Source organism: Gossypium arboreum, chromosome 8 (assembly GCF_025698485.1).
Source record: "Gossypium arboreum isolate Shixiya-1 chromosome 8, ASM2569848v2, whole genome shotgun sequence".
Taxonomy (NCBI): domain Eukaryota; kingdom Viridiplantae; phylum Streptophyta; class Magnoliopsida; order Malvales; family Malvaceae; genus Gossypium; species Gossypium arboreum.
The window spans coordinates 137,099,685-137,123,955 of NC_069077.1; the positions used below are offsets into that span (position 1 = coordinate 137,099,685).

The 24,271-nt window shown below is 30.3% G+C and overlaps 1 protein-coding gene across 1 annotated transcript; it reads left to right on the plus strand.

The window, feature by feature from the left end:
• Positions 1 to 2,197: 2,197 nt before the first annotated feature.
• On the plus strand, positions 2,198 to 6,511 carry LOC108469122 (NAC domain-containing protein 54-like). The gene is made up of 6 exons (XM_053018256.1): positions 2,198 to 2,599; positions 3,287 to 3,567; positions 3,646 to 3,948; positions 4,289 to 4,693; positions 5,553 to 5,638; positions 5,755 to 6,511. The coding sequence occupies exons 1-6, from the start codon at positions 2,443 to 2,445 to the stop codon at positions 6,320 to 6,322; spliced, it is 1,800 nt and encodes a 599-aa protein (XP_052874216.1). The 5' UTR covers positions 2,198 to 2,442; the 3' UTR covers positions 6,323 to 6,511.
• Positions 6,512 to 24,271: the final 17,760 nt, after the last annotated feature.

Genomic DNA, 24,271 nt, shown 5'->3' on the forward strand with positions numbered 1-24,271 from the left:
GTTTAACCAAATAAAAAATCTGATTCGTTCCGGACAATCCAGGTGCCATATCCATTCGACTTTTATCTCCATATCCGGAGGATTCTCAATTCTCATCAACATATTATAGGCGGATCCTATCGAATATTTTCCACTACTTTCTAACCCCCAACAACAAGAATCCGGCGTATGGTGGAGGTCTGTTATTGGTAGAGGGACTGCTGCAATTTCAAGTTTCATCCTACTCGGTAACTCGCCTGAAACGACCTTTAAATTCCACTGACCTTCAACATTAATGAAATCCGCAACCTTCTCTGTTCGCTGCTCAACGGCAGGGAGAAATAAAGAGTGACATAATGGAGTGTCACCCAGCGGCGGAGCCTGGGGCTGGCAAGATGGAAAAAAACTTTTACCCCATGGTAAAATTATAGTTTGATGTCTAAAAATAATAATAATAGTTTAATTCTTTAAAATTTATTAAAATAATGAAATTATATTTATATTATCATGAAAATATATAATTTAATTTTTATTAAAAAAAATCTGACTTCGACTTTGATGTTACCCACCCACCAATCATTTCAAAAATTAATCCGACCCGTTGCCTACTTTCCATTTACAACCTCGTGATATCGAGTTTTTAAAAGACCCCGCCAAGTAGGCGAAACAGTCGCTTTCAATTCCACTTCCATGAAAGGCGTGTTGTGCATTACTTCTGTCTAAAAACTTGGCACCATACAACATCTTGATTAGTCTGTAAGCGCCAACCAGCCGTGGCAAGCATGGCTAGATTATTTAGTCTAGCCTTCCGTAATCCAAAACCCCCTTGACTCTTGAAATGGCAAACTTGGTTCCACTTCACTAGATGGTTGTGAACCGACTCAGTAGAGCCTCCTCAATCCCCATAAGAAATTCCCATTAAGGCGATCCAACTGGTCACAAGTTGCAATTGGCAGAAGAGTAAATTGCATTGCATAAAGAGGGATGGCACAAGTGGTAGACTGAATTAACACTTTCTGCCCTGCCGGTAATAGTACATTGCCTTTCACCAGAAAAGGAGCTAAGGTTTAAAGCTTCAACTCCATTTATATTCGGCGAACCTTTCACCAGATCCTTCCATCTTCCATAACTCATCAGAAACCTCGCTCAATAACTCTAGGTTACAGTATCGTGTGAATTGTTACCGACTACCAAATATTCTCTTTGTATCAACAAACCCCATTAACTCTAAGGATAAACTTCCAAAATGCTTCTTTACCTTAGATGCTTTAGTAGTATTTTATCATAGATGATGGTAATTTTTTTTCTCTAAATTGGTATTTTAGAATCATAACATATATAAAATCCAATTATGAAACATTTAACCATTATTGAACAATAAAGTTGCAATCATTCCATTTTGATCTACCACACCTTTTACAAAAAGAAATGAAAACTTTCCATGAAATGCTTATATGTTGAGATTGATTAGTTGGACAAGCCCAAGCATAAAGTCTTCCATATGATGTGTTAATTAGGATCATTGGATGCTAAGAAACGACAATATTGCACATTTTAATTAAGAATTTTTTTAATAGATATCATTTTCAAATTTGATATTTTCTATTCAATAAGTAAAGTATATTCAAATCATTTTTAAGTAAAAATAATTAAATTCCAAAACTAAATCAATTGTTTAGTTTGATAGAAAATGGAATTAAATCAATACTAAAATAATAGAGAAACTCAAGAAAAGTTTGTGGGTCAAGTAAGCTCCTTTCTCTAATATGAATAGTATTAAGAAAGTGGTCGGCTAATATATAAATCGCTCCATTGTTATATTATACTTTGATTAAATTCAAAATTAAGTAGAATTAAATCTTTTAACAAAAAAAATTCTTTTGATATTGTTTAAGAGATATAATAAAATTGTTGAAACTAATTTAGATTGATTGACTGAAAGAATTGATCTATTTATGAAAATGTATTGATATAGGTGTTAAGGTAAAGGAGGAGTAGGAAAACCAGATTCCTAGTGTTTAAAATGGGAGAAAGAGAAGGGGGTGTAGGCACGTGTAGGTACGTAGCCGAGATTCGAAGAAAGGACATTGCATGAAGCATGGGATAATTGTAAGCCAAAGCAACCAAACCCCTCCAAAGCTTCAATTAAACGATTTCATTCTTTTTGCAGGGAATCATTTGATTATATCAAATCAAAAGCAATTACAAAAGCCATCCAAAGGGCGGTGTGGCGGCCTTCCTCTCTCACCTTTTTCTTCTTCTTCTTTTTGTCTTTCATATCCTAAACTCTCTCTCTCTCTCTCTCTTTGGATCTTCTTTAAAGCCTCCGTCTCTTTCTCTTAAACTGTAGTGAAGGCCAAGGATATAATAATCTCTCATACAATACAACCATATTCTTGGCTTTCACTGCCGCCCATTATTCCATTTCTTTGATATCATTGGTTGTTTATTAATCAAAAAAAGATGGGTGCTGTTTCATTGCCGCCTGGTTTTAGGTTCCACCCGACGGACGAGGAGCTCGTCGTTTATTATCTCAAGAGAAAGATTAATGGGCGCAAGATTGAATTGGAGATCATCCCTGAAGTTGATCTCTACAAGTGTGAGCCTTGGGACTTACCAGGTACTCTTTTTCTGCCTTTTTTTTTTTTCATTTTCAAACAATATTTTTAAGTTCAACAGCAAGAAAGGAACAATTAATTGTTTTATTTTCGAAAATCTAAAATAGTATGATATACTTATTATTAGAAAAGAATGTTGAGAAAATATATATACAACTCTCAATCACATTCAATAATACAATATTATCCAACAATTCCTAGTTGGAGTGACAAGAGTATTAAATTATAGATATAAAAGTTAGAGTTAAATCCGAAATAACCTCAATAATTATAAAAATAATTAAAATATTTTAAATAACCTAAATAAATAGATATTTATCTTTCAAATATAATATATTTAACTGGTTAGATTATTTCACATCTATGATTTGAGTAATACCTGTATTCAGGTATAATATATGCTATTATATGTTTAATTATTAATAAATGTAAAGGTAACCCTAAATTTGTGAAAGGGGAATCTTCATAAAATGATTTGTAGAAGAAGATGGGAATCTTCATAAAATGATTTGTAGAAGAAGATTGTTTGTATTTTCAAAATAATCCGTAATCACATGCACCATATACGTGCTTTATGTTTATGATAAAAAAAAAATATCCTAAAATCTTAGCATAAGACTGTGTAATTGTTGCAAATGTTTTCTTGTTACCAAATAATCCATAATCACATGCATCATATAAATTTGCAGGGAAATCCTTATTACCCAGCAAAGATCTTGAATGGTACTTTTTTAGTCCTCGAGACCGTAAGTACCCAAATGGATCAAGGACAAATCGAGCAACTAAATCTGGGTATTGGAAAGCCACGGGGAAAGACAGGAAAGTGAATTCTCAGACACGAGCTGTAGGGATGAAAAAAACCCTGGTTTACTATCGAGGAAGAGCACCCCATGGCACTCGAACCAATTGGGTCATGCATGAATATCGTCTCGACGAACGCGAATGCGAATCGGCTTCCTTAGGCTTGCAGGTTAGGTTATCTCACCGTTTCCACGCAAATTTTCTTCGTACCATTGCATGAACTTCACTGATCGGTTAATGATTGCAGGATGCTTATGCTCTTTGCCGTGTGTTTAAGAAAACTGCAATTCCCCCCAAGGTTCCTGGGGACCATTACCAAGCCGTCGCGACTCCAAATCAGTTTGCTTGCGACCATTCATCGAGCTTCGAAGAGAGCTCCGATTTTGGTATCCCGATCGATACTCGTTCGCCGAGTGTTCTCAATCGGTCACCTATCGACATTTGCGATGCCAACGAGGTTAAATGGATGCAATCCTTGTCCCATGATGTGTTTGGCTTAAACAATGCATCCTTCACAAACTACGAAACGTTACCCTACCATCCATCCAAGGTAAATTGTTTTTCAATAATTTAATAAAATTAGAATCAGAAATTAGTACAATTTTATAAGCATTTTATTATAACAATTAATTTTATTTTACAACCGATTTTTTATGTTTTATTTTTATATTTTATAACAATTTTTCATCAATAACAACAATATCTGTAAAGTATGAAATAAACTATTTACTGAATTTTTCTCTATAACGACACTTTGTTAAATGTAATATGTCTAACATCCACTTCTCTCTCTGTAATATTTAAATTTTTTATAAATAAATAAAACTATTAGAAAGAAAATTAATTGTAACTTAATAGTTAACCGGTACACTAAATCACTATTTTTGTAGGTCGATGTGGCACTCGAATGTGCAAGACTACAGCACAGGTTGGCACTGCCACCATTGGAGGTGGAAGATTTCCCTCGACTTGGATTCACCAACCATAAGCTGATGGCAACACCACCACCACCAATGCGTGAAACCGATATACTGCAGGAGATTCTCTCGGTAGATCCAATCGGCCATGAAGATGCTTGGGGGGCTAGTTCAAGCAATAATAATGCCGATGATTTCACTTTCATGACTGCCAAAAGCATGTACCAAAACCAAGTGAACGAGATGAGCTGTGCACAATACATGAATAAACCTTTGGAAGAAGCCATTACAAGTCCCATAGAGATAACTGAGGTGCAGGGAGAGAGAATGACTGAAAATTCGAGATGGATGGGAATGTCGAGCAAAGATCTAGAGCAGGTAGCATTTTTAATACTTTCGTTTACATATATAATTGGTGAAATTTGTTTTTGGTCCTCATACTATACTCAAATTTAAGATTTAATCGTTATATTTTAGTTTAGCATAATTTATCTTTTATTTTTAGAATATCATTAGTTAACTTAAATCGTTAAACCACATTAATTATTTCATTTAAAATACTATAGTAGATTTTTCTTAAAAAGATTGTTTCCGCCACAAAATTCATGTCAAACATGATGAGTTGGGAATAGCGTTTTTATTTAGATTAATTGATGATTTTATAAAGTAGTGGACTAAATTATGCCGAATTAAAATGTATGAACTACCAACTAATGTTTGTGTAATAATAAAATACATTGTATTCCTAAGGAAAGAATTTAAGTTTGAGCCCAGAATTTGACCAGAAGTTGGCACGGCCCTGGCCTCCTAAAATGAAAATTTTTACCTTTAGTCTTTTTATAATTTTAAAAAATTTATGTTAGTATATAATAAAATTACACTTTGGGCGCCCAAAAATGAGAAAAAATTGATTTAATTCTTTAAAAGTTATAAAGATATAGGCTATTAAAATGGTAAAATTTTACTTTTGCTATCATAAAAATATACACCTTTATTATGGCCCCCCTTCAAAAAATTTTCTAGCTCCGCCCCTAAATATGACATTATTGAGAGGGATCAGCCATAAACCCTAAAAGTGTCTTCAAGGACAGTAAATTGAATATAAATGATACCTATATTATACAAAAAAAAATAGAGAGAGAGGGACTAAATACAAAATCTAAGCATAGTATAAGGACCAAAACCATAATTTGATGTACAATTCTTATTTAGTCCTTTCATTTGATTCGATGGACAGTATTGTTTCATGGAAGAAAACAAGGTTGTTCCTATCGAAAACATTTCAAGTTTTACAAGAAATGAAGACAATGGCATCCAAGGTAGGTTACCAAAGATTCAAAGTCCCATATCACCTCCTCTTAGTTCTTTTCTCTCGGACTTAAAAAAATTCTATATTTCTTTTGTTTTTTGCATGCAGGAAATGGACATGATTATAATAGTTTCGAATTCGATGACACCGGTATCAACAATCCAGAAATGGAAGATTTCACACATGGATTCATCGACGATGACCCCAACGATCATCACTTTTTAGACGAAGGCAACATGGACGATCTCACCACCTCACCAAGCTTTGAACTCGTCGAAGACATCAAAATCAACCATGGAATGTTCGTTTCAACTCGGCAAGTTGCCAACACGTTCTTCCACCAGACACTGCCTTCTCAAACAGTCCAGGTCCATCAAAATGCAATGACACCAACCAGCTTCCATTTCCAAGTGGAGAAACACAAAGGGAAGTGCATGGCAACAACCATGAGTACCTTCACAAAGCAATGCAAAGAAGCTTTAAGTGGCTTCCTTTGTATGCTTGTGCTTCTCTTGTATGTTGGGGAAGAAGATGATGGATTGAATGGTGGTTCAAAGGAGTGTAATAAGGAGAAGAAAGTGACAGATTATTTGTTGATCAAGTCTAAAACTAGCAGTTGGAATGACTTCGGGTTGGTTTGGAAAAAATTGGGGTTTTTTTTCACCATTTCTTTGGTTTTGTGTACATTGTTATGCTAACTATATATACTGACCCATTTGGTGTAATTTCAATTTTATAGTTGTCAATTAGGAAAGGTGGAAAAGCAATGGAAGGTGCCTTCTCCATAGTTGAACACACAGTTTATCTTTAATTTCATATTGTAATGTTTTAATACTAATCAATCATAGGAACTCATGAATAAATGCAGTCCATTTTAGCTTCTGAAATAGTTAATTATGTATTTTCTTTTCTCTAAATCAAACTAAGAATTAGGTTTTCTTTTCATGGCAATATCTTTAAATTTCTTCTTTAAAAATTTTATTTAGTTACCCTTAAATTATATTTTATCAAGGGTTTTGAATTAAATTTATTTGTTGAAATAGTTTTTGTTTAGTAAAATTATTGTTCAAAAAGAGTTAAGCTCGAATACAATTATAATTCAAAATCGTTCTTTAATTGTCAGTCAAGAACAACTATGTTTAGGACAATTTATGTTTAGAACAATTATCATTTAGATTAACGATCATTCAAGATAATTAAATCCAAAACAATTCATGTTTAGAACAACTGCAGTTTAAAATATTACTAGTTCAAAACAACCGTCACTTAAATATAATTCTATTGAGAACAATTGTTATTTAAGAATGACTGTCATTCAAAACCGTTGTTATGAAACATTATCTTCGTAGAAAATATATTAGTTCACACAAACAGAAGAAGTTGAAATGACCTTGGTATTAATAGGATTCTTAGATTATGTTCATTTCTGTATGTTCAAGAGAGTTTCACTTCATAAATTAAAATTAGAAACAATTAAAAAATTTTACCTATGATATTTACTCTAATTTTTTTAATAATCTTATTATAAGTTTTGATCATATCTAAAACTACCAATAGCTTATTCTCAACCCATAAATAAGAGGATAACGTGTTTCAACGCACTTGAACCAACATTCTCCTACTTTGACAACAATATTCATGCCAATCGAGTTAAAACCCAATCGGTAAATTTTTATTTGTTAAGTATTTATATATATGTAACTGAAATTTCTCTTTTGTCTATTTAATATTCTAATTTTGTAACTCATATTCTTTACAGCAACGCATAAGAGTTTTTGCAACCCATTTAAGTGCATTTGAAGTACAATATAGAAAATTTTTAAAGCTCCTCAAGTTGTTTCTTTTAACTAAGTCTTATCTTTAGACGCACTTAGAGCATGTTTGGTTGGATGGAATTGCTATTCCATTCCGTCACTATTTCGCGCGCTACAGTAATGCAATAATATGATTCACCCTTTAAGTGATTCCACATAATTGCTATTGCACCTTTATTCTTTCAACTCTTGTAATAGGAATTCAAGGGTTGTGGGTCTGAATGCCTATTCAAAACCACACCCGTAATAACAATTTTAGGGTATGTTTGGTTCATTGTAATGAAATAGGGCTGTAATTGAATAGAGCTATAATAGAATAGAGCTGGAATCAGTAATTCAATTATTTGGTTGAATGAAATAGAATAGAGCTGTAATAGAATTCTTGTGTTTGGTTGAATGGAATAGATGTTGTAATAGTATAAGTAAAAAGACTTAAATGACCAAAGTACCCTTAGTAGAATTTTTTTTAAGTAGATGATTATTGTTATTGTTATTAAATTTTAATAAAATTATTGTTAAATATATTTTATTAAAAATAATAAATAATTTAACCATATTTTAACATAATTATTATTAAATATAATTTAATAACATTCTTAATATAAATATTATTTTTGAATTAAAACTCATAATATATAATACTATAAAAATAATGTATAATCTACTTTATTATTTTTAAACGCAATACATATTTAATGTGCTAAAATATCATTAGTGAAATAAATAATTTAATTATTCTAAAAAAAACAAAATATTAGAAGTAATAAATAACTTGAGAATTATATTTCACATCCGAGTATAATATTCATATATTAACAAAAACTTCACATAATGTTGGATATAATTTTAGAGCACTCTCTTGAATGGTCATTTCTGGCTTTTGTTGAGTTAGCACTTCGGAAATAATACTCTTATTGATTTCAAGGCCAACAGTTCGAATGTTTTTCGCCAATAAAGTGGCAGCATCACTAAATGAAGTAGAAAAATCACCTTGCATCAAAAATCCTTTTTTTTCTTCTTTGAAAAATGTGGAATCACCTTGGTTTCTAGCTGGTTGCGGTTGTGTAGTTGAAAGATCCATGTCATCCAAATCAATTAAGAGATTATGTCCTTGAATTAGCTAAAAATTAATTAAACTACAAAAAGATTAAAAAGATTTAAAAACATTCTTGGAATGAAAAAGATGTTGAAATACTAAAAGATATTAAAAATATTGTGAAAAATATGGAAAAATAAAACTAAATTTCCAGATGAGAATAAATAATATACTTAGATTATAGAAACAGATGCAGATCTAGAAGGATAGGATAGTGTTTTTAAATTTAAATACCCGATTCATCTAGAGAATATATCTCATACTAGATTTTAGTAAACCAAATTTTAACTTATATAAATATGTAAAGAATTATATTAACATTACAAAAACAAAAATTTGTTTTGTAAAAGTTACAACAACTATGACAGATATTCAAAAGGATCATGTCAAGCGACCTATTCAAATGGTAAAGATAAACATTACTCTGAATTACACTATTAATGACAAAGCAAAAACATTGCCAAAAATTACAAAAATAAAATTTATTAGACATCCTCAAAGAGAAACGTATCCAAAGATTAAATAAAATCAGTAAAGAGCTTAAGGAACTCCTAGAAAAAGATACCCCAATCTAGATCTATGAGAACCGAAAGAATAAACTATTATATTCTATTGCAAGAAAACAGAATGATCAAGCTGCCAAACAACAAATTTATCGTTGGATCTACACCATTAACTGCCCAGATGCACCAGAAGCGAATCACACCAGAGCAATTCCTAAAAACTTTGCATTATTGGATCATTGGAAGTAAAAAAGAAATTATGCCAGCTAAAAATTAGATTCAACTGCTAAGTGGTAGAATCTTAACGTAAAAAATGTATCATTAGTCATTAAACATATATATACATGCTCTCTAAACTGAAAAAGCTAATTGTTGTTAATTTAAATTACATTTTTTGTTAATTACTTAGATCGAGGCTCACATAGAAAACAATAAAGGCCATCTAATGTGCATAGATTGGAAAGTTATATAGCGTTAAAACTTAAGCACAAATACCTTTGATTTCCTTTTCAATTCAGCCCACTTGATGGCTCAGTGCAAAGCTATTCAACTCTCTTATGAAGAGCATGGGATTTCCCTGGAATCAAAAGTCAAAAAGACCATTTTAATCAACTCTGAAATCATTTTTTACTTGAGCTAGAAAGCCCAAAAATTATACAAATGACAAATATAAGTGAAGCATGAGAGAAGACCACCAAAGATAAAGCAATAGACAAACCCCTCATTAGCTAAAAAACTAAGCACCTAAAATCAAACAACAAAATTGAAGAAAATAATCAGAAACAGTAACCTTAAAAAAACCCCTAAATCAAATTTACGAAAACTTGAAAAAAATCGAGATAGCAAAAGTCTCAAAATGTTGAACAGAGAACTCTCGCCCCCCATGGCGTTTCTGTTCTGCACACTGCCAATTTACAAATGAATTTACAGAAGCAATACCAAGAAAAACCAATGAACCTTCGAAAGGATCACAATTTAGATTACAAGCTGTAATTTTTTTAGGTCATTACAAAATGACAGCTCAGGAGGTAGTAATCGCATGTTTTTATACCTCCTTTTACAACAAAACCATCATTGTCTCAACAGTCTGTTTCTATAATTCATTGGCACGCCAACAACCTCTTAACAAATATATACATGCATCCAACATAGGATTGAAAGGGGGAAAAGAAAAGTTGAAAAAAGTGAAAGAACTTTAACTAAAAAAATCAGATAAAAAAAAGGAATCAAAGACACTTACTGTAAATAAGAAGGTTCAACTAGAAGGAAGATGAAGATGAAGATGAAGGGCGAATGGATGCTTGATTTGTCATTGATTAAGAAGCTAATTTCTAGGGTTCACTTTGGGGATAAATGTTGAAGAAGAAATCTAGAATGAAAACGATGAAGAAGAGAGGTAGGCTACTTTGGTCCAAAAAGTAAAAATGTTATTACGAGTGTAGTTTTGAATAGGCATTTAGACCCCCCAACCCCTGAATTCCTATTAGAAGAGTTGAAGGAATAAATGTGCAATAATAATTTTGTGGAATCACTTAAATGGTGAACCAAATTATTGCATTACTGTAGCACGCGAAATAGTGACGGAATGGAATAGCAATTCCATCCAACCAAACATGCTCTTACTTTTTTGGACCAAAATAGCCTGCCTCTCTTCTTCATCGTTTTCACTCTAGATTCTTCCTCAACATTTATCCCCAAAGTGAACCCTAGAAACTAGCTCCTTAATCAACGACAAATCATGCATCTATTTCCCCTTCATCTTCATTTTTCTTCTAGCTGAACCTCTTTATTTACAATAAGTGCATCTGATTCCATTTTTTTATTTGATTTTTTTAGTTAAAGTTCTTTCACTTCTTTCAACTTTTATTTCCCCCCTTTCAATCCTATGTTGGATGCATGTATGTATTTGTTAAGAGGTTGTTGGCATGCCAATGAATTAAAGAAACACACTGTTAAGACAAGGATGGTTTTGTTGTAAAAGGAGGTACAAAAGCATGTGGTTACTACCTCCAAAGCTATCATTTTGTAATAACCTAAAAAAATTACAGCTTGTAATCTAAATTGTGAGATTTTTGCTATCTCGATTTTTTTCAAGTTTTCGTTAATTTGATTTAAGGGTTTTTTTTTAAGGTTATTGTTTCTGATTGTTTTCTTCAATTTCGTTGTTTGATTTTAGGTGCTTAGTTTTTTAGCTAATTATGGGTTTGTCTATTGCTTTATCTTTGGTGGTCTCCTCTCATGCTTCACTTATATTTGTCATTTATATAATTTTTGGGCTTTTTGGCTCAAGTAAAAAATGTTTTCAGAGTTGATTAGAATGGTCCTTTTGACTTTTGATTCTAAAGAAATCCCATGCTCTTTACAAGAGGGTTGAGCAGCTTTGCACTCGAGCCATCAAGTGGGCTGAATTGAAAAGGAAATCAAAGTTATTTGATTTTAAGTTTTAACACTATATAACTTTCCAATCTATGCACATTAGATGGCCTCTACTGTTTTCCATGAGAGCCTCGATCCAAGTAATTAACAAAAAAGTAGTTTAAATTAACAGCAATTAGATTTTTCAGTCTAAAGAGCATGTATATATATATGTTTAATGACTAATGATACATTGTTTACGTTAAGATTCTACCACTTAACAGTTGAATCTACTTTTCAGTCGGCATAATTTCTTTTTTACTTCCGATAATGCAAAGTCTTTAGGAATTGCTCTAGTGTGATCTGCTTTTGGTGCATCTAGGCAGTTAATGGTGTAGATCAAATGATAAATTTGTTGTTTTGTAGCTTGATCATTCTATTTTCTTGCAACAAAATATAATAATTTATTCTTTCGATTCTCATAGATCCAGATTGAGGTATCTTTTTCTAGGAGTTCTTTAAGCTCTTTACTGATTTGACTTAATCCTTGGACACACTTCTCTCTGAGGATGTCTGATTATTTTTCTTTTTTAATTTTTGGAAATGCTTTTGCTTTGTCATTAATAGTGCAATTCAGAGTGATGTTTATCTTTACCACTTGAATAGGTCCCTTGACATGATCCTTTTGAATATCTTCCATAGCGATTGTAACTTTTACAAAATAATTTTTTGTTTTTGTAATGTTAATATAATTCTTTACATATTTATATAATGTAACGGCCCGATTTTAGGCCCAGTCAGTGGTTCAGAACCACTGATCTGAGGGCAGAGAAATTATTTTTAATATTATTTTATGTGTAGTGGCATGATTATATAAGAGTATGAAAATTTTGGTGAGTTAATTTTAGCGATTTCATGCTTAATTGTGAAAAATAACTAAATTGAATAAAGTTCAAAAGTCTTAATTTGATAACTAAGGGTGTTAAATTGCCATGTATCATAAAATGAGGGTCTTTAAAGGGCAAATAGACCCTAGAATAGTGCTTGGTCGACCATGAGACAAGGAAGTCAAAATTAGGTGAGGTTTTGGTGACCTATTTTGACTAGTTATAATATTAAAATAAAAACAAAAGACTTCATCTTTTATTTCTTCCCTTTCACCGAAAATAGCAGCCATTAGAGGGGGTTTTGAAGCTTGAAATTTCAGCCACTTAGTCTCTCTACAAGTAAGTGATCTTGATGTTTTTTCTTGATGATTTTTGTACTTTTAGAACCCTTGTAGCATGAGCTTTCAAATAAGGGAACTATTTTGCAAAATGATTGAAAGTCTAGGGTTTTACCATGAGAGTGTTCATGTTGTTTTCTGAAATTTTATGGAATGAAATGAATCATAGTTGTGAAATAAACAACTTTTGAGAAGTAGTTTTCATGGAAACCCTAACTAAGGACTATTTTGCATAAGTTATAAAATAGTTAATAAATGTGTGAAATAATTAGAATTTTAGGCTACTCCTAGTATAAAAAGTATTCAGTTAGGCTTGATTGATGAGAAAATATAATAAAAATCGATTTCGGGTCTAGGGGTAAAATGATCATTTTGTGAAAGTTTAAGGGCAAAATGGTCATTTTGCCCAATTATGAATTTTCAAGTGCCTAGATTAATATGCTGAAGAAATGAATGAATCTCTATCATTTTAAATCAAGAATTACAAAATCTGGGCATAGACCGGGAAAAAGCAAAACAAGTGGACTAAGCCGAACTAGTCGTCTACATTTTGTAATCCGAGGTAAGTTGTATGTAAATAATACAACTACATTGTTATTATATGTGTTTGAATTGATATGGTGTAAATTTCTTGTTTGTGGAAATGATTATGTATGATAAATATTGAGATAGTAGAACTCCCGTTTGAACTTTAGGAAATAAATTGGATATTCATGCCATGACATTCGAGTTATTTATGTGCTAGTGTAAGATATGTTTGGGACATGCATCGGCCATATTATAAGAGCCAGCGCAAAACCATGTCTGGGACATGGTGTCGACATAGAGACGAAAACTAGTATAAGACATGTCTGGGACATGCATCGACTACGAGATGTGTCAGTATAAGACCATGTCTGGGACATGGCATCGGCACGTATAGAGGTGTCAGTGTAAGACCATGTCTGGGACATGACATCGGCACGTGTGAGAGCTAGTGTAAGACCATGTCTGGGATATGGAATCGGCTTCGATTTTGATAGTCAGTGTAAGACCATGTCTGGGACATGGCATCGACTTGATGGATGAGCCAGAGTAATACCATGTCTGGGACATGACATCGACATTATACCCTATGTTTGATGCTTAGTAAATATCCGATAGCATTCCAAATGGTTCAACGGTGAGAGTTACAGTTTAAGTTAAACGAGAAAAGTATAACCATGTTGTGAGTGGTACAGATACTTATTTGAAATGTATGAGGTGTGAGCTCAATATATGCTATGTGAATTGTATTGGATGGTGATGAGTAAGTTGTGCTTATACCTATTTTTGTACTATAAGCATGATGATGAATGGTAAAGTTGTTGTTATATTTATTTGCATGCAACTTATTAAACTTTATGCTTACTCTCTCTCCTTTCCATTTTCTTATAGTGTCACCTATTTAGCTCGAGGATCATCGGACGTCGGAGGCATTAATCACACTATCATCCGAAGCACTTGGTATAGTTAGATCTTTTATTTTGGTTATGGCATGTATAAGACCTTGACTTTTGAGTTTTGTGTCATTGTTAATTGGCCAAATGTGTTGGCTTTCTTTAGCATTTGATTCATTTTGTATAAGGCCATGGAAAATGGCTAATATTGAAAGTTATTATGTGAATGCAAGCTAGTCTTTCATGAATGTGAAATTGTTGGCATGGTTGAATATATGTAATGTATATAGGTCTTAACTATGGTTGTTTGGTTGAGAAATCATATTAAGTTAAACTTTGATATGTTGGCTGATGTTAGATTGTGTTACAGGGTGGCAAAGGCTTGGTAGATAGCCTTATATTGCCCACACGGGTAGAAACACGGGCGTGTGTCTAGGCCGTGTGTTACACACGGTCAGCCCCATGGGCGTGTAGTTCAGCCGTGTGTCCCTTGCACGTAAGATTTGCAAGTCAAAATGCATGGTAGTAAACACACGGACGGAGACACGGCCGTGTGTCTCAGTCGAGTAGAGGACACGGCCTCTGGCCACGAGCGTGTGCCTTGGCCGTATACCCCTTATTGGATGCTGACATCAGAAATAAAATGTCAAGGTTTTTAGACACGGGCTAAGATATGGGCGTGTCATGGCCGTGTGAGAGACATGGGCTATAGACACGGGAGTGTGTCAGGCCGTGTGAAATTTAATTCACACGGGCATGGGACACAGACGTATCCCTAGATGCTTAGGCCGTGTGTGTCACACGGGTCATCAACACAGCCATGTTATAATAACCACACGGGCGTGTTGCCCTTTCACACGGACGTGTGCCTTGTTTCAAGGGTTATTTTTCTAAAGTTAGTTAAAGAACCTGGGTTGGTCCCGAATGGTTTCCAATACATGTTTGGGGCCTCGTAGGCCCATATTAAGGAATTTAGACAAAGTTCGAAATAAAAGAAAAAGGTTTTTAATTTGACTGAATCTTAATGACATCGAAATGATTGTATGCATGTGATTAAGTGTGGTAACGCCTCGTATCCCGTCCCGACGTAGGGCTCGGGTGTGGGGTGTTACATATAAGTTAAAATTTGGTTCAGTAAAATTTGGTACAGATATATTCTCTAGATGAATCAGGGTATTTAAATTTTAAAACACTACCATATCCTTCTAGACTAGCATCTGTTTCTATAATCCAAGTATATTGTTTATTCTCATCTAAGAAATTTAGTTTTTTTTTTCCATTTTTTTCATAATGTTTTTTAATATCTTTTAGTATTTCAACATCTTTTTCATTCCAAGAATGTTCTAAATCTTTCTTAATTTTTTTTTAGAGTTCAATTAATTTTTTAGCTAATCCAGGGACATAATCTCTTAATTGATTTGGATGACATGGATCTTTCAGCTATACAACCGCAACCAGCTAGAAACCAAGTTGATTCCACATTTTCAAAGAAGAAAAAAAGGATTTTTGATGCAAGTGATTTTTTTACTTCATTTAATGATGCTGCCAATTTATTGGCGGAAAACATTCGGACCGTTGGCCTTGAAATCAATAAGAGTATTGCCTCCGAAGTGCTAATTCAACAAAAGTCAGAAATGACCATTCAAGAGAGTGCTCTAAAATTATATCCAACATTATATGAAGTAGAACGTTTAACTGAGGATGAGCGCTATCGCGCATTGAGAAAAATTTTAAATCATCCAACTCAAATGCTCATTTTCTTTAGTTTACCTTTTTCTATGCGATTGGAATGGTCATAAGATTTCTTGCTGACCATTAAAAATCATGGTTGTGTTGATGATATTTTGGTAACATTTTGTATTTATAATATTTGGATGGTATAATGACATGATAGAATGTCATTACAATGTTGTAACTTTTAATATTGTAAAATTTTAAAACATATGGATTATGACATATAAACTAATGAAATCATGTAACTTTTTGTTAATTTATGAATATTATGCTTGGATGTGAAATTTAATTCTCAAGTTATTTATTACTTCTAATATTTAGTTTTTTATTGTAGAATAATTAAATTATTTGTTTCACTAATGATATTTTAGCACATTAAATATGTATTGCAGTTTAAAAATAATAAAGTAGATTATATATTATTTTTATAGTATTATAAATTATGATTTTTAATTAGTATAATAATATTTATATTAAGAATGTTATTAAATTAAATTTTATTTTATTAAATTATATTTAATAATAATTATATTAAAATATGATTAAATTATTTATTATTTTTAATAAAATATATTTAACAATAATTTTATTAAAATTTAATAACAATAACAATAATCATCTACCTAAAAAATTTCGCTAAGGGTACTTTGGTCATTTAAGTCTTTTTCCTTATACTTTACAACATCTATTTCATTCAACCAAACATAAGAATTTTATTACAGCTCTATTTCATTCCATTCAACCAAAAAATTGAATTACTAATTACAATTCTATTCCATTACAGCTCTATTCAATTACAGTCCTATTCCATTACAGTAAACCAAACGTACCCTTAAGTTTATTTCACCATCTCTCCACCTTATTGCTTAAATTTTGTTGTTAGTATCTATACTTACAAAAGTTGTAGATTTAGTTTCTTTACTTTCATTTAGTTAATTCCAGTCCCTATATTTTTTTAAATTAGTCAATTTTAGTTTCTATATTTTTCAAATTTTAAAATTTTAGTCTTGGCCTAAATAAATACAGTTAAATCCATTTGGTTAGATTCAATTACTTGTTATGTACTATGTGTACAATTGTAGATTAAGTCCATGTTTTCCACTTCGATCATTCTAAGTCCCTATACTTTTCAAATTTTGAAATTTTGGTCTTGCTGCAAATGACAACTGATAGTCTATTAATTGAATTTTTAGTGAGTAATACGTGGAAGATATGGCATTATGCATATGATAATATATTTTCCACATATAAATTTTGAAAATAGCAAAACTTAACTTAATGAATTTAACCATTATCATTTGTTGAGGACTAAAATTTTAAATTTTAATACGTACAAATACTAAAATAATTAAATTAAAATATAAGGACTAAATCTACAATAATTTTAAAATACAAAAACTAATAGCGGAATCTAACCCATAACTGAACTTAGAATAAAATATATAGTAGTATGTCATAGTCTCAATATCCAATCCTCAACCTCACTCTTTCTAACACATCATGCATGATTTCTCCTATGTCTAGCACTAGTTTGGGCATGAAAGAAGGTGGAATTTATGATCATTTCTAACACATATATAGCAATTTGTGATTTAAAATATAGCCGTTTTTACTTTATTCAAAACTTCTTTTTTATTGTCGATTGAGTCTTAATTCAATTGGTATTAGTATTGTTATCAATGTAAGAGGACGCGAAGTTAAATGCATTGAAACGCATTATCCTTCTATTTATGGTTTGGGAGGACTATGGATAGTTTTAGGCATTGTATCAACAAGAACAGATATGATCAGACATTCTATCTATTAATAATATTTATTTTGTTAGTGTATTTATTTGTCAAGAAATTTTCAATCAATAGAATTATATTAGAATATATTTAAATTTTATTAATCAAAATTCGGATTAACGATTAGAGGTGAGTGTTTGATCAAATCGAGTCAAAAAATTTCAAGTTAATTAAGTTGACGAGTCTCGTTTTATTATCCTAACTCAATTTGAAATATTTTGAATCAAGTTAAATATACTAAAATTGTTGAGTTAAAAAAATTGAACATATCAATTTTTTTTACCATATAACTAATTTTATTTTAGAGCGTATAAATTTGAAACCATATATATTTAAAAAAATCAAGGCAAAATAAGAAAAAAAAGATACTTTAGTATAATAAACTTGCATCATTAATTTATTTGTTTAGGTCCCAAATTTATTATTTTAGATTTTTTTAAAAAATTTTATATGTTCTTTAGATTTTTTTAGATTTTTTATATATGTATTTTTAAAAATATATAAATGTCTGAATTTTTATAAATATTAGGATTTTTAAAAATTATTTTTATTTTTATTTGAAAATTTTTAAATTTTTGTTACGAGAGATGTCAATTTATTTATTTTCAAAATTGAATACGACCAAAGATATTTATACTAATCTATTATTTGAGTTATTCAAATTATTCGTTTGTAAAATTTAGCTCGACTTAAACTCAAAACTTGAATTATTTATTTAATGTAAGAGCCCATTTTGCCTTGCCGTCATAAATCAATAAGTAAAACCAAAATAATTAAAACAGTCCAATTACAACCCAATATGGCCAAAAATAAAATTAAAAAACCTAGAGCCCAAATAGCCAAAAACCTAAACTAATTTTCAGCTAAAAAAGAAAGGGAGGAAACCTTAGTCGCATGCCTCATTGCTTTCCCTCCACTCCATGTACGGCCTCCGCGCACCACCACACGCCACATTGCCTCTTCCACTTGCAAAAAAGGACAAAAAGGACAACAGAAGAAAGAAACAAAAAACAGCAAGGAAAGAAAAAACGAGCAATTTGTTTATTTTTTTTAAGAACGAATACACAAAAAAAAATCAATACAGAGCAAAAAAAATACACTTCAAAGGTGGTTCCTTTCTTCTTCTTTTTTTATTTTTTCTCTACTCTTTATTTTATTTTTATTGAAAAGAACTAAGCAAAAAAATATAAAAAGGGGCCAAATCTTACCCTTTCTTGCGTTTTCGCCTCCATAGGCAGTTGAGGTCTACTGATTCCGAAGAAAATTGGCAATTAAGAGGCTCGGGAAGTCAAAAAACCCAAAAAATGGGTCTTTTTAGTTTCCAGCCATCGTGGACGGCGGCGCCATCACCATCTAGCGGAGGCCGTTGCTGTAGTCCAGCGTCGGACAGACGACCGGAGTGTGGCCGGAATGGGGAGAGGGTGAGAGAGTTTGGAGAGAATTTTTTTTTTTTTGAGGAAGAAGAAGAAAATAAAGGTTTTTTAAAAAAAATTTATTTAAATAAGGGAGCAAAATGGCGCCGTTTTGGGTTAGAAACCCAGGCTCCAAAACAACGCCGTTTTGAGCCTTACCCGCACACTGACCCGACCCATCCAGAGGATTCACGTGTTTTTTATTAATGGGATATTTGCCAGTTTAGTCCTTCTGCCTTTTATCCTCTTGCAATCAAGTCTTTTTAATCTTTAATTTTGGCCTTGTAATTTATTTCGATTTTCAATTAAGCCCGCCTTGAAGCTGCGCATTTTGGAGAGGGTTATTTCCCATTTTGGTCCCTCCTTGTTATTCACGCATTCAATTTGGTCCTTTTCTTTTATTTTATTTTCAAATTCCCCCAATTTTTGTTTTTAAAATTCAATTTAGTCATTTTTTGTGATTCTTGATTATTTTATAATCAAATTAATTAGTTGTTTATTATTATTATACTTTCTCTTTTGTATTTATTTGTTTGTTTTGTTATTATATTATTAAATTAACTGGTATTGTAATATTATTGCTATTATTTTATATATATATATATATATATATATATATGTTTACCTAAAATCTTATATATATCTTATTTATCATCTGTCTACTTATATACTTTGATATAATTTTAAAAATACTTTGTTTTTTTTTCTTTAAACTTATTCCTTCATTTGGCTAATTTTATTATTTATGTGTTATTTATTTATTATTCTTTATTTTTTAATAGCTAAATTTAACACTGATTCTATTTATTACATTTGTTTATTTTGTTCATTATACTTTTACCTTTTAAATATTTAATTCCAATATGGTTTTTATTTATTTATTTATTTATCTTTCCTTTAAATTTTTGCTTAAATTTAACATTACCATGTTTATTTTATCTATTTTATTTAGTCATTTATTCGTTATTTCTTCTTTTTATTATTTTTATTTTTACTACCTATTTTCATTTTATTTGTATATTCGCATTTCATTTTTCCTCATTTATTTTGCAATATGAGTTTTAAACTTAGTGAGTTTCAACTTAATTAGTGTTTTGATTAATTTTTCTTATTTATTTACTATATTATTTATTTATATCTTTAATTTCATTTTATTTTAACTTGATTCTTTATTTTCGATATTTTATAAATTATCTTTCCTTATATTTTTTATGTATTTATTCCTTTGCCCTTATTATACCTAAAGTTGGTATTTTCTTTTTATGTGCGCTGATTTATCATTATTATTACTTATTTTATAATTTATTTTATTTCTCTTTGATTGTTAATGTTGGTATTAAAGTGAAGTGTATTATATGACTATTGCCATTATGTGTACTATAGAATTGTTTATTCGTATTTTCATATTCTTGTTATTCATCAACATAATTTTGTATTCATGCATTGTTTTAATATTTCATTAGTTTTTTACCCTAAATTCATATAAAAAAAAAGGGATTCTCTAATAAAGGCAATATTTCGTGTTTGAAAATTTGAGAGATCGTGCCCTAATGTACTGGGTTTTAATTTTTCTCGTTTGATCCAAATGGCCGAATATCCTTTTAAAATTAAAATGCATGAGTTTTGAAAATCAAAAGACAAGCTTATTCTCGAGGGTTTAAAATGTCGTGTCCTAACGTACTGGATGTGACATTTTATTACTTCGGGACAAGAAGGTCTTTAGCATCCACTCCGATTTATCCAAACATTTTTTTGTAAAATTAACATTAATAAAAAAGGATGATCGTATTTTTAAATTCTTTACGAATTTTCATCTTTCGATATTAAGACATTAATTAACCAATTAGGTACTAAATTTGGGCGTTACGAGGGTGCTAATCCTTCTCGTACATAACCGACTCCTGAACCCATTTTCTCCAATTTCATAGACCAAAATCGTTGTTTTAGTAAAACAAAACATTTTATTAAAACAATCAAATTACGAGGTGATCCGATTACACCTAAATAAAAAAGATTTATGGTGACTTTCATTTTCGTTTTTGTTTTCAAAATAAAAAGTCGCCGTCACTTTTTTAAAAAAATGGTTTCGACATTTAAATTGACTCGAAAAATGAAATAATTCTAATAATTTAATTTGATTAACTCAAAAATAAAAAAATAAAGAAAAAAGATTTTTACTTACCAATGATATCAAAACTGAAACGGATGAAGGAGATATTGGTTTAGTAAGTGTGGGAGTTATCTCGATTGTTGAAATTTTGGGGATGAAATTGAGTTGATGGGTTTAGTATAGACTTTTTCACTCTTGGTCTATTAAGTGAAGGCCCAAAAGCTTTCATTAAACTTTAAATTAGGCCGAGCATTTTGAATGAGTATTTGGGCTATAAATTTGTTAGGCTCTTTCAAAATTATTTTATACTCACCCCTTTCTATTCCTAATTGAAATAAAAGGATTAAATCGGACTTAAATTAGGTAATTATTTTTATATTGAGGTTTAAATTTATTTATCCAAGTTAATCTTTAAATTTGATAATTGTTCTCACAACGGGGTTTCAATTATTGGGATTTCAAGGAAATATCATCAATGACTAACTTGGAAAAAATGTTCAATCCCAAATTCAAAACAATTGTCAAGTGCAAAATTTAACTTGAACAAAAAAAAAGAGTTCAAGCCCTAATGAGAACATAATTACCAAATTCAGGCCCCAAAAAGTTATTTAATTTAAATTAAAAATAATAAATATTAGTTAATATATTATTTCATTAAAATATTAAATTTTATATAAAAATATATTAATCTCATTTTTAATAAATTAAATTAAATTTGTAAAGTTTATTAAAGATATTATCTAAATCACACTAATTATTATGAATATATCGTATTTTTTAATTTAAAAATTTTAAGAAATAAAATATTATTTGAATCTCAAATGTTGTTACACGTATCTCAAATGTTATTATAAGTGTATAACAATCACTTCTCTATAACATCTAAAATTTCAGTAAACAAATGAGATTGTTATAAAAATGATTCACCGTATAAAATTATCCTATTAAAAATATGTTTTACTTTTTAAAAATAAAATAGCCTTTTGTTATAAATTTATAATAAATTGTATTTTTCATTTTTAAAAATTATTTTAATTTTCATATTATAATCGAATAAAATTATTGAATTAATTAAATCAATTAAATAAAAATCAATGACCAAAAATAACTAGATGTAATGGCAAGGCATATTATGCATCTAAAAGAAGAACCTAAGTTCAAATATTGGAGAAAATTTTATTGAGAAGGATAACCACAGACCATGAGCTAGAAGTGTCTATAAATGGGTTGAGCCCAACAAAAAAATTAGGCTCATTTGCTAATAGGCTTAAAATTTTGCACAAAGTCGACCTAGTCAGTCTATATTAATTTTTTATAAATATAATATATTAAAAATATTAAACTAAATATTTCTCAACAAATTAAAAATAAATTTTAAAATATATATATACTTAAATAACAAAAATAAATGTAACTAAAACAAAAGATATATAATATCCAAATAATAATAAAATGTAACAACAAAATTATAAAATAATAATAAAATAATAATAAATAACAAGAAAATAATAAGAAAAATAATAATAATTTATTTTTATTTTTATCTTCGAGCCGAGCCAAGCTTAAAAAAAAACCTTATTCAATACGTGACTAATTTCTTAAACAAACCTTATGTTTTGCCAAAACCTTTTTCGTACCTATATTAGACTGTGGATGGACAAATCAAGCCTGAACATGGCATAAAAAAACAATAAAAAAATGGATGATTTAATTAGATGAAACATTAATGGAACCAAACCTGCTTTTTAAAGTCCTCCATCAAATCCCATAGCCGGCATGGTCCTGTATCATGAACCAGTGTACTCGGCTGCTTTTATTTGGTTTGACCATGATGTGGAAAGTCCAAATGAACAAGACTGCCCTAAAAGCCACCATCTGACATTCAATCAGTGTTTTAGGTTTTGATTAATTTTTTTTGGGTTTCAGGTGTAGATTGGTTGTTAAGTTATGTTTCCACTATAATTCTAATCATATTAATATTTGTGGGCATGAAAAATGGCGAAAAGATTTTGTTTCCTTACTAATTTAAAAGTCGGCATCACGATTCACCGCACACAGATGCTGTGTCTGTGTGTAACTCATTTCTACACCTACAAACCTACCTCCTCCTCCTCCTCGAGTTTCACGCTGCAACATTTTTTATATCTATTCCTTTGCACTATCATGAAATTTCCTCTTTTCATATTTCCTTTCGAGTTTAAAGGTAGGATTTTAAATTGACTAAATTAAAAATTAGTATGAACTGGTTAAATTAGTTAAAATAATTTTATATTTTTTTAATCTAATCAGGAAGAGAAGTTATTATTAGAAAAAATAATTTTAACACTTGTCAATTGAGTTTTAGTTCGATTCGTATTAATATTGTTGTCAGTATAGGAGAACGTGGGTTCAAATACGCTGAATTGTATTATCCTCCTATTTAATAGGTTAGAGAGAGATTATGGGTAGTTTTATGCATTATATTAAAAATATAATTAATAACATACGATTCATACCTATAAATGTTAACCACGTTATTAAAATTAAACCGAACTAGTCAAATTAAGTATTATTTGATACATTAGTCTAGAGTAAGGGAGTGAACCGATATGAATTAAAATAAAAAAATTTTTGATTGAACCAAATCACTTAGCTAACTAAACCCATTTATATATATATATATATATATATATATATTAATATGCACTACAAATTTATAGGTAGGAGCCAATGTACCTATATTCATTGTATGACTGGCTTTGACTTTTTCCCCCAACTATTTCAATGCTACTTCATTTTAATTTTGGATTTGATTGTCGGACTTTTCTCTTGGCCGGTTGGAAAAAAACAACATCGTGGTTGTTTAAGGGTAGAAAATTTAAAAATCGATTAAATTTTATTCGATTAGTACGTGTATTATTTTTAATATAAAAAAATATGGGTTTAAATGTGTAAAATCGCATTATCCTTCTATTTATGAATTAAGGAGAGACTATGAGTAGTTTTAAATATTGTGTAAAAAAATAAATATAATTAGAACATAAAATGAGATTAATAAAAGAAATTTAAAAAAAAAAAAAACTTTAAAAACTATTAAACCCCTCCTCTTGGCTGGTAGGAAAAAAAAAACACAACCCCACCCATGGTTGTTTAAGAAAAGAAACCCCCACAAGGTACATATTAAAAATAAATGTTTACTTAATAAGATTTAAGA